The sequence below is a fragment of the Carassius gibelio genome, chromosome A3 (genome assembly GCF_023724105.1).
Source record: "Carassius gibelio isolate Cgi1373 ecotype wild population from Czech Republic chromosome A3, carGib1.2-hapl.c, whole genome shotgun sequence".
Taxonomy (NCBI): domain Eukaryota; kingdom Metazoa; phylum Chordata; class Actinopteri; order Cypriniformes; family Cyprinidae; genus Carassius; species Carassius gibelio.
This window is the reverse complement of record NC_068373.1, coordinates 7,042,412-7,061,002: the sequence shown is the minus strand read 5'-3', so window position 1 is coordinate 7,061,002 and position 18,591 is coordinate 7,042,412. Positions and strand designations below refer to the sequence as shown.

General features: G+C 39.3%; 1 protein-coding gene across 1 annotated transcript; it reads right to left on the bottom strand.

Moving 5' to 3' along the window:
• Positions 1 to 1,031: 1,031 nt before the first annotated feature.
• Positions 1,032 to 18,358, bottom strand: LOC127944892 (rho GDP-dissociation inhibitor 1). The gene is made up of 6 exons (XM_052541302.1): positions 18,192 to 18,358; positions 5,990 to 6,185; positions 4,553 to 4,639; positions 3,770 to 3,846; positions 3,537 to 3,600; positions 1,032 to 2,869 (listed from the first exon to the last, which is right to left on the bottom strand). Exons 2-6 carry the CDS (start codon positions 6,174 to 6,176, stop codon positions 2,670 to 2,672), a joined length of 615 nt encoding a protein of 204 aa, XP_052397262.1. The 5' UTR covers positions 6,177 to 6,185; positions 18,192 to 18,358; the 3' UTR covers positions 1,032 to 2,669.
• Positions 18,359 to 18,591: the final 233 nt, after the last annotated feature.

The window sequence follows — 18,591 nt, the reverse complement described above, 5'->3', positions numbered from 1 at the left end:
GCTGTAGGGTTGTGTCTAGATGGAAAGCCTTGTTCCATGAGAAATCCTATGTGCAACATTTAAAAACAACCCTACTCCTAGTCTTCATTTACCATCCACCTGACGCACATTTCACACAAAAAGTGGCCCGAAATAGCAGAGAATCGATAGTTCTAATCATGCTGTCTTTATGTAATGTCTAGGAGTTTGGATGAATGAGTTAATCAGGAACTAAAGGTGTCACAAGGTATTAGATTGCTACAATAAGCACAAAGCACCAGCACAACTCATTGAACTTGCTACAGTTTATCAGGTCAGTTTCATCAAGTCTTATTCAGAAGATATTCAGAGTGTTGTTTTAGGCACTTAATAGAGACACCAACAAGCAGGACTTTGAAGAGTTCGTAGTAACTGGTACTTTCACTACCAGATATACTGATCACAAAGTCCTCACATATTCGTTACTACATCAGCCTATATTTGGTGTGGTCAACCATTGTCAGCCCACCCCTCATAAAGCATAATTCGTTTGTCCGCTTGCAGCCCAATTTTGACAACAGGTCCAGTATGTCAGGGATAGGCAACACTGGTCCTGGGAGGCCAGTGTCTTGTGAAGTTTAGTTCAATCCCTCCATTGACCAAGAGTGCGGATGGATACACGTTCAGCGCCAATGCATTACCTAGTGCAGGGATAGGTAACTCTGGTCAAACAGATCAGGGATTGGAACTCAAATCCACAGGTCCTCCAAGATCAGTTACTCGTCCCTGCACCAGGTAGTACACTTGCACTCAACTTGCCCATCAATGCTCATTGTCAATAGAGTTTACTTTGAATGGCTGATGTGCTCGACAGTGAACGCTGAAAAACAAGTAAACCACCTTGCAATGTGGACCAGACCTAATGCCAATAATCAGGACTCCTAAGCTAATAATGTTGTAAAAGTTTTACAGAATAAGGCTTCCCATATAGACATCACCCTGGTGAAGTAAAACAAAAAAAAAATCAATGGTACAGCATACATATTGGTAAATGGAAGACAAAAGAAACCATCTGTTCTGAACACTTTAATATTGACACAGGTGAACAGTAATCTCCAGCTATTATAGAGACAAGTACAAACGGATGAAGACAGAAGCAGCATTCTGGACCAGCACAACAAGCAGGCAATGTTGCAACAACAACGTTGCAGGCATTGTTGCCAAAGGAAGAAAAGACAAGCGTGTATAAAACAGTACAGTTATGCATGAGCACATCCTCTCTTGTTTGAACACTGAGGTTAGAATACACCTGGACTAGAGCTGAGAGATTAGAATTAGGTTCACTCCAGATTTGTCCCACTACAATGCACCTCCTTTAGAGTCCTGACTTTCTTCTTTCCATTAGGTCAACACAGCGAGAGCAGCTCACACTCATCAATACTGGAGGCACAGTCTATGGTGTTGGTAATTTTTCAGTCGAGTTGTTCAATACTTGAGGAGATCTGTTAGTGAAAACAGCCCTTTTCTGCTTTTTAAAAAGGTCTTAACTGGCAACTCGCATTTACCACAAACAAAGGGCACATTCTGCAAATGAAGCACCAGTTTTTGGAAAAGCGGGCGGTGATAACTGGAGTGGGGGAACTGTTCCCTCTGCTTCAAGGCTCACGAACTTCTACTGGCCATTAAGTTTGGTCCATCCTAAATCGAGCCAATTAAACAAGGCACCAGGTGTAACCGCCAGTCCCATGAGGGAGCAAGAGTCGGTAAAGCACCCCAGCCTCTTAAGGAAAAAAGATCTGACTGGATTTAAACCTAGACGCTAAAAGGCAGCTCCTACATGTCTTGCTACATGAATATTTTTTTTTAAGGCCACATGGCGATGAAATGGTAAAAAAAACAAAAAAAAACAAACAAAAAAAACACGTCCTCACAGCAAGGCTGATTTTTAGTACAGGTCCCCTAGTGGACAGGATGTTCAGATCCTGCCAACCCTACATAGCTAAAACCATATTTGGACAAATGCATTCATACCGAGAGCCTAGTAAAGACCTGCTCCACCATATCGCTGACATTTCTACAGTTACCCATGCTACGCTAACCCTAGGCTCATCTCAAAAGGCATCGACACGTTCACTCTGGGCAAAGGTAAACTTTTGAGTTGTGAGGGAATGCCAGTGGCAAAATATCAGCAAATGGCACCTTCTCCCAATTCCACTCATAAAGGCAGATCATGGTTAAAAAGAAAACAAGAAATGTCAATGAAAGGAATGCTGCAAGGGAAGGGTTTAGGACACAAGAGGAACACGAGGGAGCAGGCAGCGAAGATTACTTATAACAACCATGTCAAAAAGTATTCATGAGGTTTTTTGAATATTTTTTTCCTCTGTTTTTACTTTTATATACAAACAAACCAAAACACAAAATATGGATTGTGCACGTTTTTGTTTGTCACAAATATATTTCATGAAAAGCCTCAATACTCATTGGGAGGGGAAAGGGATAGGAATGGAGGGAGAGAGAGAGGGAGGGAAGAAAACGGTAGGAAAATGGACGGAGTGAGAAAGATCCTTTTCCTTTAAATCGGTTAAGCAGTTAATCCAGGATTATGACGATGATGATGATGATGGTGGTGATGGAATGAACTGGAGGAGGTTGGAGAGGAAGAAAGGGAGGGGAGGAAGAAATAGGAGAATGGCAAGAAGGAAAACAGCTCAATCTTTCCATTCCTTCTTGATGTTCAGGTTCCATTCCCAGGACAGGTGGTCGTGCTTGTCGTCATCAGTGAACTTGGACTTAATGTTGTAAGTGCCGCGGGCCAGCATGCCTTTGGGTGCCTCCTCAAGGGGTGTCAGGAATTCGTATTCATTCGGCCGAGGCCCATAGCTGCCCACCATGTAGTCAGACTTGTCAACTGAAAACAAGACACAGGTGAAGTTAATTAATTCTCAAAGGTTGTTTCAGCAATCAAAGATAGTGCAAGTGTGTTACAGTAAAATGTTTTCTTTGTGGAAGCTGACGTTATAGAGTGTCATTCGGTTTACAAAAATAAATAAGTTAATACTGTATGTTACATTTTAGACACAGTATTGTTTTCTTCTTCATTTGGCAACAATAATAAGCGTTCAGTTATGGAAGAACCGTTCTCCACCTCGGAGCAGCACAGCGTTGTTTCATTATTGAATAAATCCATGTTTGTGAAAGAATCTGGTGAAGAACTGGCATTAATGGGAGGCTTTGGTTTAATGAGGGAAGTACAATAGAGATTTCCACATCTAGTGGCTTTTCTTCTAAAACCTTGTTAGTTTTTATCACAGTTTTGGAAAGTGCTACAAATGTTGGCGTGGTGCACTGCTGAGTGGAGGAGGCAGAGGGGCGACAAACAACACAACAGCGTCTTTTTCAGATTCAGAAGTTTCCTTTCGATCCCATTGAGTTAAACACAAATAAACACACAACCATTTGTATTTGCACTCTGCATCAAAAATATATATGGAAAGCAACACTTTCACCTCTTTGACTCTGGGGTGAATTGTACCCTGAACATGAATATCAGATCGTAATTTCTAAAGGACACTTACTCTTGACCCCTTTCCTAAAGGTCTGCTGTACGTACTTCAACCCAGAGACGATCTCTTTGTTTACCTGTACACAGTTATAAAATACAGGTGATGTGACATTGTTTTCCAGTAGAAATAACTTCAAATATTCAATTACTTTGCTATGAAATCGTCATACGATGACAAAAGTTGTGTGATACCATCCATTCCTAGCAATTACTGCATCTAAATGTTACCAGTTGTGTTCATCGAACCTTGAAGCTGATCTTTATCCTGTACTCCACTCCTTCCTTCAGCACAAACGACTGCTTCTTAAAGGACTCCAGATCACCTGAGAGAGGAGCAAACACACACACAAAGTTAGCGCAGCTTTGAAAACATACAGAATACTCTGCTCAGATGCAGCTCATTAGTTCACCATGTGGGTTTAATTGTGTGTCTGTTTGTGAATGTATGACAGACTGCAGTTAAATGCTGTTCCCAGCAGATGGCTGCAGGACAAACACACACACACACACACACACACACACCCTCTGCCTGCTCATCTTCACCCCTCTCTCTCTGCCAGCGCAGAGCTCTCTTGCTTTCAGACTGCTGTGCTTTATGTGGGTCATGTGACGGTAAGATTATGTCTCATCACAGGTTTGACTTAGTGAAAACATAAATCACAAATAACACATAGATACATCCAAGAGAAATGATCTCAGACTGTTAATACAATGCACTGCCTTTTTTTGTGTCAACATTACAGCTCTCATTCGAACCTATCGATGCTGTAGACTTACTTTCAAACCTATATACATGTAATATATATATATAGTCAATAATGAACGGAAGCTCAAACGTGCAGGAACCAGTGTAACCAAGCAAGTATGTTTGCGCTTCTGTTTACAATACAATATTTGATTTTCTTTATCTATGTGTACTGATCATTGTTTATAAGTCAACAAAAAGCTAAAATAAATGAGTGTGTCTCTTCAAGAGACTTGGACTAAATGGCTCGATTCATATGGATTACTTTAGTAATCTCTTCTTACCTTGGAGGTCAAGGGTCAGCGGGGCAGGAGCGGTCTCGCACATGAGAGTTAGCCGTGTCACCAGAACATTGGGAGCATTGGGATCCACTAAACAACACAAAACAAACAAGTACATGAGGAAAGCCTTAGACTGACATCAGTATATTCAAATTCACTGTGGTAAATGGGAGGGAATTCACCACTTCAGTGATTATTTGGGATTAATGAATTAAAAATGATTAATTTGATCCGTGTCGATTGGTTTGTTCAACCCACATATAGTAGTGAATACATTTTTTGCAGATATTTGTTGGAGTGTGGGTGCTGCAATCCCTGCAGCTAAATTCAGGCTCTGACATCATACAGATTTGGTGGTCAGGACGGTAAACAACCATAGAGCAACCTTCCCAAAATGCTTCGGCATCCACTCAAAACTTCCTGTTAAACCTTCGCATTGTGTCGCAGGTTTCTCCAGAAATGTAAAACTCATTTATTAGATGTCTCTTGTTCTATAAGCAACTGGAACAACATGTGTATCTGAATGAAGAACAGATGCTAATTGTACCTCAAAGCAATATCAAATAAAAATCTAGTTTTAAACATGCGTCAAGTTCTTAGAAACGTAGTCTTTGTAATCATGTTGGGTTCGTGTGATTCTGAAAGACTTTTACACAGAAAAGGTTTGATTTAAAAAAATGGTTTCTGTTCAGCGGCTCTAAGTGTCATGTGGTGTAATAATCAAATATTAAAAGTAATACGCTTTTTTCCTTAAAATGTAAGTAAAATATATTATGTACATTACCAAAAGTATAAAACTTTATACCCATCAAACGTTTGTGGTCGGTAAATCTCTTCTGTAGCTCAAGGCTGCGTTTATATGAACAAATATACAATAAAGTGTGAAGTGTTACAATATAAAATAATATGAATTCACATCTTTGTGATTTTAAGGTTTTTTGATGAATAGAAAGTTCAAAGAACTGGAATTTTCTGGAACACCAGAAATGTCTCTTTGATCAATTAACTGTCCATGCTGAATAAAAGTATGGGAAAAAATTAGGGCTGTAAATCGATAAAAAAAATATTTTTTGAATCTGATTAAATCACACAATTTTGGTGTGATCAATCGCACACTTAACGAAACTAAGCATGCACCGTTTATCTTTAACATCCAGCAAAGTAACCCAAAAGATTTGGCTATATATACACAGCTATTTTCTGCAAGCTTATTTCAAGATCATCTTAGAAAGGAGCGTCATGTGACTGACCCGGGGATGAGAAGGTCAGTGTGGGCTCTGTGAAACTACAGCTGTATGCCAAGACATACTAATCAAATAAGAAAAAAAATACAGCTGGTCCATGGGACGAATCCTGGGAAAGGGACTGTTGTGAGGAGTGTGAAAGTTTCTTCAAACTGGGTCAGAGCAGCGGGAGCGAGTACAGTAGAGCGACACACACCTGCAACAACAGTGCAGCCGCCCAGCAGCGCCTCCTTGTACTTGCGGAGGCTTTCGTCATCTTTGTCGAGCTCCTGGATTTCCTGAAGGCTCTTCTGGGCCGGCGGCTTGTAGTTGACCGACTCGCTGTTTTCGTTCTCGGCTGCGATAGCGGCTAACTGCTCTGGAGTGGGCTCCTGCTCGGCCATGATTGACAGCTGGAGGAAAACAGACACACACACACACAGGTCAGAGGAGAGGAAACCAACCGTCTTTACCAAACGCTGATCAGAAATCACTAAAGCAATGGAGATCTGACCCACATCAAGTCTTGTGATCACTTCTTCCAACCTGTGAATATTTTAATAATATTAATGCATTTCAAATGAATTAACCACACACTCAGAGATCGAGGAGTGTACATAGATAGTCACATTTCAAATTTAATATATATTTATATCAGATGTGTACAGGATTTCTATAAAAACAAGCTATGATACAAACAAACACAAATAGCACCGCTTCTGAACCGTAGTGTATAAACAGTACATCTCGACTGAGCAGTTCATTCACATCTGACTCACTGCTGGATGTTTACACTCGTGTCCTAAGACTCGTACGTCTTTCAAAGATTGATGTTAATAATGAAGTGAATGCAGAGGATGTGCTGCAGTGCAGCTGCGCTGGTGCTCTCTCGCTGTGACCCAACACTCAGCTTCTGTAGTTTCCTGTTCTGCAGAAGTGCAGCTCGCCCTGCTCAGAGACACCTCACTGTGTGATTTCCTTTCCTTACATGGTACTGGCGTGCTAAACACACCAAATCACACTCATAACACCACTCAATCACTATCAGCTCGCTTTGACACGCCACACATGCATCTGCAAAAGACCAACCAGACCGCTGCAGGGTTTTTTTTTTTTTTTTTTACTTTAACAATTCCAGGGTGCAACAGGTTAACTAATTTTGAGGCAGATTTTTTTAATAGAAATATAATTTGCATAGCCCTATGATTTCCACAATGATGAAATGTGGGTGGAATTGGAGGATCCGGAAAAAAAAAAAAAGTAAATAATTAATAATATAAAGATGTCATGGAACTGGCGATAATAATAATAAACTCAAACAAGAACATTATGATTTATCACAGCGAATCTAAATAAATAAAACAGGCAACATCATTTCTGATAAACTGAAGCACATTTTCAGGGCAAAGTTATTGTTAAAATTGTATTAACTTGTATTAACAATTGTTGTCAGCTGATTCAAAATTGTTTTTGATTATTCAATTTAAACCATTAAAACAGAATTAATAAACTTAGTTGTGTGGAAACAGGCACTTCAGAAATGTCTATTTCGAAATAAATTGATATTGAACATTATAGGTTTGGGTTCTGAAAGATATTAGATATCTGAATGTTTTTGAAAGAAGTCGCTTTTGCTCACTTAGGCTGCATTTATTATACAGTTAATATAGGGCTGCACGATATTGGGAAGAAATGACATTGCGGTATTTTATTTTTCTGCGATATATATTGCGATATGAAATCGAATACATTTTTCTTACAAACAAAAATGGGGTGAGCACACTTACATTCTCATTTTAAATGATTTAAACATCGACACCATCGTGTCAAGTGATTAATTTGCGCGAAAGACAGCGCTCGTGTTGTTTGAAGACGGTGAGCGTGCGGCCGGGGCTCACTCTCTCTCTCTCTCTCTGCCCTCTTAAACTGACAGGACTTAAAAACACATGAGAATGATAAACTTTTACTCTATGATGGTTTAGCTGTGCAATTAATCCACAAATCACATTCGTCAAGGGCCGGGGAGCAGCTGGCCCGTACAGTTAATGAATAATGGATCAGCTACGACAGCCTATATCACACATCCTGCGATGTGACTATCGTGGATTCGTACATCGCGATATCGATGCTTAAACGACACATCGTGCAGCCCTAGTTAATACAGTGAAAACAGTAATATTCTGAAATATTATATATTATATTTTTATTATAAATGTTATGAAAAAGCTGAATTTTCAGCATCGTTACTCCAGCTTTCAGTGTCACATGATCCTTCAAAAAAAAATATAAGGTTTGCTGCTCATTACACATTTCTTTAATGAACAAAATTCAAAAGTAGTAAATACTTCTTACATTGTTACAATAACCTTCGATCAATGTAATGTGGAATAAAAGTAGCTATTCATTTCTTTCCATCAAAAATGGCTATTTTATATTTTTGCCACCTATGTAATCACCTTTCTTAATTTCAAAACAGTCCCTTCAGGGGCCTCTGCTGCATGTGTGTGTGTGTGTGTGTGTAAGTGTTACCCTGGAAGGGCCCTTTAAGACATCAAGCAGAGAAATTCCACTTGGCTGCCAACAGCGTAACCATTTCTCTAAACCCAAACACTTGTTTCAAACAAAGAGAAGAGATCTGCCAGCTAATCTTACGAACAGCTGTAATGAGGACCACATATGAACAGACACACGAGATCTGAACCGACAGCCAGTGATCAACAACACAACACCAGTCCTCCAGCATATGGTGTGTATATCCAAGACAGATGTTGTTTGCGTAACACTTTAGGAGACTCCCAAATTCTCCCCTCTTTGAGCAGATTGCAGTTCTGATGAATCTCACAGTAGTTCTCTGTGCTAGCCCTAACTAGAAAAATGACAATGTAATCAATAAAAGAGCCTAACATTCCAGTCATCCTGGTATTGTGAAAGCAGTCCTCGTCTAGTTTTGGCAGGGGATGCTTTTGGCCACGGTCAGACAGGAACTCAGATAACACTGCATGTCTTTTTCCATTCCCCTGACTGTGAGAGAGGCTGTTCTTCATCAGCGAGCTCTGGCTCCCTGCTCCAGCGGCTGGGGATTGAAGTTCAGGATCAGAAGCTTGACAGACACATGATGGCTTGCCATGTTCCTCTTAGCACTAAACCATGTGTGTCCCATCCTGCTCCTGGAGGCCACCTCACTGCAGAGTCTAGATTCAACCTAGCTGACCACAAGTGTTGAAGTGATGCTAAAGACACTGTTTTTTTTAGCCCAAATTTAAGTCTTAAGAAGACCTTTATTGAGACCTGCTCAAAAAAAAATAAATAAATAAAAAATAAAATAAAATTCCATATTGTCAAATTTGGTCAATGTCTATGGTAATTTACAGTTCAGATACAGGTTTCCACAAAAACAAACAGATTTATAAAACAATGTATTTCACAACTGTATCAATGGTTAATTTAAACTATTATTAATAATAAATTATTATATTAATTAAATAATATAAATATCTATTTTACCGTCTTAATTGTTTACACTTTCATAATGCATTACTTCTTAATCCACCAGTTCACATTTACAACTCTGCTTAAAAACATGGGTTAATTTTCACACTGAACAAAACCAGCAGACGGGCTGATTGAAAGTGCACACTCATTCTCTGCCAGCAGGGGGCGCTTTCAGAACAGCAGATATCACCAAATCGAAATCCTTGTCTTTCCGTTTCCAAATTTAAGACCTCTTGAAATCACAATTAGGACTTTCTTGTACTTTTTTCAACCTTATGGCCTTAAATTTGATACACCTAAATTTAAGACTTATTAAGGATCCGCAGAAATCCAGACAAAGTGGATATGTCCAAGATTTTTCTGCAAATTGATGAGCTTGATGTAGGGGTGTAACTGTTTTAGGGCTGAATAATATCCGTGTTGATAACATTAATCTTAATTTGATTTATTTTTAATAAAACAAAACTATTTCTTGTCTTTCCCAATGTTCTCATCGAAGTAATATGCAAATTGTGCTAAAGCTTATGCTACTTAAAAATAAAATAGCTATAAAGCTATTTATAAAATAAACACAATAGCTAAAGTGTTGTGTCAATTGTTGTAATTACATGAGAACAGGGACATCCACAACTCAAGTATAATGATAAAGACAAAGAGGAACGTATTGTGGGAATTACTTTCAGAATATTTTTTATTATTTGACTCATCGACAGCCAAACGGAATGCATCCTGCTTTAAAGAGCTTGAAAATTTAAAGCGGCAGATGACAAAACTGCAGCACACACTTCAAATAAACAGAACATTATTGTGTGTTGTTGTGGACACTGGTATGGTTACCATTATAGTTATCTTCGTAGTTCTTTGTGTGAACGTGCCTTTATTGTCAGTTATTTTTGTATTAGAGGGTACGTTTACACGACAACAATGTTCTGAAGATGGATGCGTTTTTCCTGTGTGTTTTTGAAGAGTTTCACACACAGACGACAATGTTATCAAAATGTTCCCGATCCACACAGATCTACGAAAACGACTAAAAACGTTGCATTATGCATGCCAGGCCAGTAAGTGGCGAGGTTTGCAATAAAACACTACGTATCGGCACACATACTACTTCATACACACAAAACGCATTTGTCAGCGTTTTCATAAATTTGCGTTTTTGTTGTTCACACAGAGACTAAACCAGAATCATTTTCAAAAATGTGCACACCCCGTTCTTTTTTTTATTTTATGTTTTCAGACCTCCAAAAACACCATTGTGAAAATAAACGACAAATAATAATAATAAAAAAAACAATTACATTTTTTGGTAAATGGCCCTAGTTTCTTTGTATTGGAATCAATTTGTAAAGATATAGCAGAAGTTTTAACACCCTAAAATCTAAAAACTAGTGTTTTCATAGTATTGTAACCTCTCTAGTCAAGAAGAAGAAAGCAGAAGGGAAGCAGAATCTATCTATCTATCTATCTATCTATCTATCTATCTATTAACATCAGTGTTTAAAAAAAAATAATTAAAAAACAGCTCATGTCCCTTCTGGAGCTGAAAAGGTTCATTCACGGAGTACAATCTGTTTCTGCTGAAGAATCATTAAAACATGAAAAACAGGTCCTGCAGCAAGCACAGTTCATCAAACTGCATTTATGCCCAGATCACATCACTTTAGCTGCCAGAGTAAAAACACCATTAGCCATTTGGCAGTCGTCTCAATGTTAATATGCACTAGAGAGCGCAGGCTAATTTCACACAGCTGAGCACGATGGACTGGCCATTTAACATAGTTGTAACAATTATTTCCTAAACATGGGCAGCAGGTACATAACCTAGAGTCACTGAAAACAAAGCTAGCTGTCACGCCAGTTCTCACACTCAACAGTGGAAACAACTCAAACTGGATATTAGCACCATAGACTTCTCCGTTCAGTTCTGTGCATCTGAGCTAAATTCACTCTAATGAGGGATCATCCAGAACTAATACCACCAGGGAAGTCTGAGCAAGACTAACATGCTAGTCTAAGGGTTACAAAGCCTGAGATTAGGCTCGTTACCGAGCAACAACGAAACCCAACAAGATTATGTCGTCAAGATTAGTACTAATTAAAGAAGGGAAGTGTCAGTAAGACTGCTGGGATGTCAAACGGCGCCAGGTAAAGAGGATTTACCTGACAAACCTCATCAGTCTCCTCAAGAGACCGGCTTATCCTCAGGTCTACACAAAGACCTGTGAATGAACATGTTCTGCACTGATAGGACGACCAGGTTAGATACTAGAACTCAAGGCTGTTCAGTAGCATTAACACCTTGTGCCATTACAGCAACACAAATGTGTTGGAAAATAGGTCTTTTCAGGTGTACAAACACCTTAGACATACATGATAAAGTACTGTGGTAACATCATCCATACCAGTGTCCAAGTGAACTGAAGCAGAAGACTCCTGGATATTAAAATTGTTATGCAAGGTGATCTTACAGCCAGGAAACTGTAACTATGGAGAGCACTAGTGTTAATTAAACAGCAGGTCTGATCCGCTAGGAAAGGGAAAGTGAGACTCTCACTAGATGCTGTTTCGTTTTTCCAGACAGAACTATTTTCACTCTCTTGAAAGGGCTTCAGACTAAAAGACAAAAAAAAAAAAAGTAAGAAGCCATTGGCTCTTCATTTGAATCATTAATGCCATCTTTGCATGATCTTTGACAGTCTGGAGGTTGATTATTTCCAATAGAAAGCAGTACTGGAGTTGCGCGGGCTTCCAGTCATCTCATTTGTGCTTTGATATTGAAACATTTTAATGTTTAAGCTTGAAGGTAAACATCTGACCAGATATGATGTATTAAAACCTAAACTACGAGGAGAGAATTGCCAAAATATTTGCATCAAAAAGTTATTCTTTTAACTTTATTTGCATATTATAGGAAGTTATACATCAGAATAATTGTGTCTAATTAGGGCTGGGCGTTATAATCAAAGGACATTTTGCCATTTAAATTCTGACAATGTTTTTCAAGCCTCTTCTCTGTCTGTGCACGTTCATGGGTTTTGGAGAGAGATTTGCAGTGAGGGTGAGATCTTATGCTTTCAAAGTTAGCTTGCTATTGCTAGCTTCTCTGAAATCGCCTATCCTTACTTTAAGGAAGCTTTTATTGAAAACATCCAAAGCTCCTCATAGATGCACAACTGTGTTGCATGCGTGCCATTGCATAGAAAATGAGTTCCTGTCCCACTTAACTCCAAACTCTGCAACACTGTGTCAGAAAAAAGACAAGTGCAAAACAAAATGGTTGAGGTAAAAAAGTGACAGAATTTTTTAACTGCTAATCTCAGACGTAAAGTAAACTAAAGTGAGCCTCAACGTCTACAATGTACAAGAACAACAATTGTCTCCACCGTTCAGCACAAGGAGGATCTGTGGGTAACAGAGCACCACACAAGCACTTACTCTGCTTGGCTCAAACTCAAGATGACTGAAATTAATTAGAGAGTGGATGAGTCAGTAAAGAAACACTCTGACACACACCACAACACCGCAGGACTCGATGATAATGTTCCTGGGCACCTGAAACCATCTGAACTTCACATAAAAAACCCAAATCCTATGCTGAACATGATTAAGAATGACAGCAGGGTAAGAAAAGCGGCACAGAACTGATCATCTCTTGAATAAAACCCAATGAAATGGCTCTTTTCCTCTGCTGATGGATTTCCTATTAAAACAGGAAGCTGGGGTGGGGCACGTCTTCAGCAGTCAGTAGTCTCATTACAGTGATGAACCATTATTCGATAATTGTTAGTGTCAGGTGGTGTTAGATGGTGGTAACTTCCCATTATTGGAAGCATCTGACAGGATACACCCATAACTGCAGCATGACTCAACAACATCTTCAGTTTTCCAAGAAGAGACAGGCAGTTTAATGTTAAATATGGTTATCCACCGAAGGTTATATTTATTGTTCACATTCAGGAAGCACTAAAAGCCACCTGAATTCTTATTTTAGCTATCATGGGGTCGTAACACATGTCCAAACTGTTGTATTCTAAACAAAGTCTGGAAAAGGAACTTTGTTCCTATCCTTGCCGCTCCCTGGAACTGAGGGAAAACTTCTGATGTAAACATTCCATTCTTTTCCAACTCTTCCTACGTAGGCAGCTGCCTTCTGAGACAACATTAAACTCTCGTTTTAAATGTTTACAGGACAACGATGTACAGAAATGTTTCACATACAGACAACTATTTTCTCAAAACAATCCCAGTTCGCATGGATCCAGGAAAATGACTAAAGCGCTGTATTATTCATGCCAGACCAGTAGTTGTGATGTGACTTTGTAAAGAAATGCTACAAGACTGTCCACATACTTCGAGCGAACATGTAATAACATGCACAGACTAGGGATGTTCATTTAACCAATGACCACTGGTTCATTTAACCAACCGTTAAGAATTTTGACTTATTAATAACTGGTTAAACGGTTTAAAAAGTCATTTATTTATTTTTAATAAAATCATGGCAGATGATACCTCATGTCTCATTCACTGGTGAGAAAACATAGTACAAAATGTTTAATATTATAATAATAAGCTTTTCCATTCTCGCTCGGCCTGCGATAGCGTCATGAAACGGACTTGATGTCTGCGAGATCATGGTGCACAAATACATCCGTTGACAAGCAGGTAGGACCGCCTATCGTAGTCCTCGGACCAATAGATATTATTAGACAAACTTTTTATGGTCCTTTGCCATCCATAGACAATATAAATATATTTAGATCACATAACTTAGTGATTGCTATCAGGATGTGACTTTCAACAAACATAACAAAAAGTGGTTTTGAACCGAATCACCTTCCCAGCCTTTAGTTACCTAAAAAGAGAAGCAATTTTAAGGTAGCTTCCCTACTAACAGTCTCTCAGTTTCAATCCCTTCCCTCAAGCGACCTGAAACGATCACCGCAATTAACAACAAATCAATGATCCAATCAATGGACAAAATCAAGTCCCAGCTTTCTTTTGAGAAGCGGTTCCATTCAGCTTATCCGTCACAATGAGGAAAAGATGTTCAAGATCACGGTTTCATGCCGACTTGAAAGCAAAAGCTTTGACGTGGTGACGATTTGAAGAGGGAGCACCAGAAACCCAAATTATGTTTGAATAAAAGCTATTAAAAGGACCCAGTGACAAGTGTAGTGCAGCAGAAGAAAGTGAAAGCAGGTCAATGCTGTGTTGAGCAGGTGTCTTCAGATCCATCAGCCTCACTGTGGGGGGTGATTATGGTTTGGGCAGATTGTGACGAGACTTCCCTAGCAACAGCCATGGCCTCATACTCCACAATCAATAGCATAGCCTCCATCAGAGATGGGGGAGCAGTGCTGATTTGCAGTTCGCGATTGGCTTAACTGAAAACAAACATGGAGCCAGAGAAGTGTTTGAAGTGGGTGGAGGGGATGTTTAAAGTTGTGATCCCTAAGGGACGTCTTTCAGGCGGAGTTTGGATGTATCAGGGGGAAGAAATTAGTGTGATTTCCAACACTGAGAGACATTTGTGTCCACAGACCTAAGGCTGCAGAAAGCTTGAGAAAAGATAGAGGTCCTTGAAGACAGAGAGAAACGAGAAGAGAAGAGACAGGAATAGATCACACTTCAAGAAGCCCTTCCCAACTATGGCTCCTGTCATGAACATACTAGGACAAACACAGCGGTGGTGGAAACTACAACAGCTGTGACAAAACTGAAACTGGTGCTACTGGTGATGCTAACTCATCTTCCTGTTTCTTCAACTTCCTGTGTTAGATGTGTTTCAAATAACTTGGGTTAGCATTTGTTATCATATCACATTATCATTAGCTTTAAAACATAGAAACAACCACTGCGCTCAAATTAAACTTACATTTGCAAATGAAAACATAGCTATGAAAGACAGATGTTCGGGTGTATATGTAGGCTAATGTTAATTTTATTTAACAACAAAGATATATATCGTGTAATTGTTTATGGCTTGAAATAAGGTTGTTACAAATCCAAATTTTTAGATACCAGTAAAAAATCCACAATTCTCCATAATTTAAGTAAAAACTAATATGAGCAGGATACGAAAACGTTATGCACATCCTGCAGTTTAGAAATTGTACCAATATATACACTTAATCTCCAACTAGTTTGAAATTGTACTGGTTTTTCCATTTTTACCAGTATAGCCTCTCCTAATAAATGTACAGAGGTGTAGAAGACAAAATGCACTGATACCGTCCCAGTCCACATACTTAACATTGCACAACTAACCTGCTTTTCAAGACTTTCCTCAAACTGCTGCTTCGCTGTGGCAGGAGAAACGAGAAAACCGACCGTTAAAACTGATGCCCGTTACGTAACCCCTTTACAGAAATGCCACACATATTTGCATTCACGTTATGAATTTCACACATTTTACAGTGCTGCGTATGAAACTTAACTTGCCCTGTGCACAAATCTTTTAAACGGTCAGTTTCAGCTTTGAAATATTAAAATGATTGGGCAAAAAACAGTTGTGGTGAAATATTGCTGTTTAGTACAGTCAGTGTATTGTTTCAGTGATGCATAACGGATATGAATAAACATCAAGCTGATTTAGTGAACAACAGTGTTATTTTTAACCCTTTTAGGCCTATTATTAAAAACAGGATCTGTTTGGCTAGAATGATTTGTTGTTGTGATGATGGCTTCTCTGATTGAAGAAATAAAAGCACAATTTTAAGCTGCTTCAGGGTAAATACAGAAATAGACCTAGGCCTGTCTGTACAAAGAAGGCTAAAAATAAAAATAAAACCCTAAAATAAGTTTATATTGCCTTCTATCTTGACCGGGGTCAATAAAAGCGTGCGGTGCCCGCGGGGGCACTTACAGAGGCGCTCATATCAGAGATGACCCACCAGACCTGACCTTTATGTGGCTTCATCACAGCGCTCTGATGTCTGCCTGGAAAACTACATAAAGGAAATCGAAATCTATTATTCATTCAATCGGCTGAGCTATACAATTCAGACAAAGACATGAACAACCACACTAAGAGATCCTGTTTTGTTTTTGCTTTACATATTCCCTTCTATAATACAATAAAACAAAATCCTGAACACCACAGTGGTTATAAAAAGATAGCTACTTATACTCATTTTGGACATAAGTCATGCAAAGGTGCACGTACAGACATTTTCAACATCATAAACTCAACTGGCAACCTGCTTTGCCTTCAGATTCCTCTAATATAGCCTCTGATCTATAATACATATATGAATATAATATATAGATCAGTGAAAAGAGCTGAAATACTGAACTGTGCTCAAGTATATAGGACAGAGACACCACCCTCCCTCGTTCACATCTGAGCAAACTTTAAACCAAGAACATATTCACGATGTAACCTACGAGACAAATATTTTACAGTAATAACGCAAATGGCTGCTCAACACAGTTGAGGACAACGTCCTGCAGACACCGCCCTGACAAACTCAAACCTAAACCACGGATACTACGGCGAAGGCACACCTCATGAATATTCATTCAGAACTGCCGACGCTGCCAATCACGTGACCTGATTAATATACGTAGGCCAAGTACGATTCGCTCATTCGCTAACTGTTTCCGCTTTCAGCCAATCAGTTTAGACTTGCAGGGCGACCCGTCAAGTTACGTCGTTAATATTCATGAGCCGATTCGTCCCCATAGTAAGAAGCGTAGATTGGCCTCAGAGAGAAGGAACTAGAAAATACATCGCGCCACTTGTACTGCACAGGAAGGAAATCAGACTGGATTTTATTTGTTTCGGCCGATTTCAGCATAGGGCTTTTGGTAATCAAGTCAGGGCTCCCTTCGAGAACACAAGAAATGTTGTGTAAATACTTCCTAGCATTAAATCGGTGCTCAGACAAACATTTAGCATCACATTAACAGCCAGATTAAATTAAACGAGATTTACAGGAAGACAAAAAGATCATGAAGATTGCTGATTGCCTAATTTATCAGCACCGTGACACATTTTCCTGCTGTTGTTAATTTTACACCCAGTGCTCTTTATTTAGTCGTCGTTTACGCCCAAGAAAAAAATACAGATGCAGCAAATTAGCTTTCGTTACACACACCCCGAGTCAAGATGAACGTGCATCTTTGATCCAGGAAGTTCCTCCTCATGTTAGCAAGCTAATGCTGCTAATCGAACTTCATTTAGCGGCAGGAAGAAAAAGTTAAATAAGCTTTCTGCTAGACATGACTCTAATTAGACCAACACACACACATCACGAATGCATGCAACGGGTCCGTCGATTGTGTGAAAGTTTGTCTCCGCGGCAGAAAAAAATAAAAATAAAACAAGTTCTGAAACTGCTTCCTTGATCTTGGCCCTTCGTTCTCAGGTCAGAGATGTACCGCTCCAGTGTATGACCTGATTACATTAGCTCGCGTCTCGTTTTCTGGATGATTCCAAAAAGAGGATCTAAATCGCAACTTTACCCAGGCACGGGATCAGATCGCATGCTGCCAAAATGTTTTATTTATTTTTTATGAAACATTCTTAAAGTTAAATCTCTGAAAGACTCCGTTTCGTAGAAAAAAAAAAAGACAGTCTCATGTTTTTAACTAACGTTAATGTTGATGTTCAGACACCGCCTGAGGATCGGGTCAGATCTGGGCTGGTCAGGATGTGATCAGATTGAGACAAACACAATCCCTCCAGTCTGAGACATACAACTAACATACAGATATTTTCATTGATCGTTTTTCTAAAGGGCTGAACGCAGTTAGTGGAGCAGGCAGGAAATGCATGTATCAACTTGCTGTCTTGTCAACCTACAGTAGATACGGAGCTACGAAACTACCGTGAAAAAAAACGCGAGCGAAAACGCTGTGTGATATTTTCTGCACGCGTTGTATGAGATCTTAGTGGTGTTTCTGTAATGAAAACTTACCGTGGACCTGCGGGTGCTGCGAGTCAATATGTTAGAGAACGCGTCCCGGACTTCTCAATGGCGCGATGAGGGAGCGGCGCGATGCCAGAGAGAGACACACTTCCGGGAATGTCGTCGAGCGCGTCACGATCACTGCGCATGCGCGAGAACACTCGCTCTTTCTGTTTTCGAACATAAACGGACCAACGCAGATAAGAAGAACTCGTGCAGAGAAATTAAAGAGTTCAGATTTATATATATATATATATATATATATATATATATATATATATATATATATATATATATATATAGCGCCTCTAAGTTATTTTATTTTTATTATTTTAGCGCCTATTTTAGATGTAACAAACGCAGTGATCTGGTTCAGAATGCTTCACTTGTTTCCGTGACAGACATCTGC

What these genes read in the sequence shown, in the direction of transcription:
- LOC127944892 (XM_052541302.1), bottom strand. Translation starts at nt 6,176, where the DNA reads ATGGCCGAGCAGGAGCCCACTCCAGAGCAGTTAGCCGCTATCGCAGCC. An exon ending in GCTGACCCTTGACCTCCAAG is followed by an intron (nt 3,847 to 4,552) that starts GTAAGAAGAGAT and finishes CTCCTCTCTCAG; the next exon opens with GTGATCTGGAGTCCTTTAAG. An exon ending in GGATAAAGATCAGCTTCAAG is followed by an intron (nt 3,601 to 3,769) that starts GTTCGATGAACA and finishes AACTGTGTACAG; the next exon opens with GTAAACAAAGAGATCGTCTC.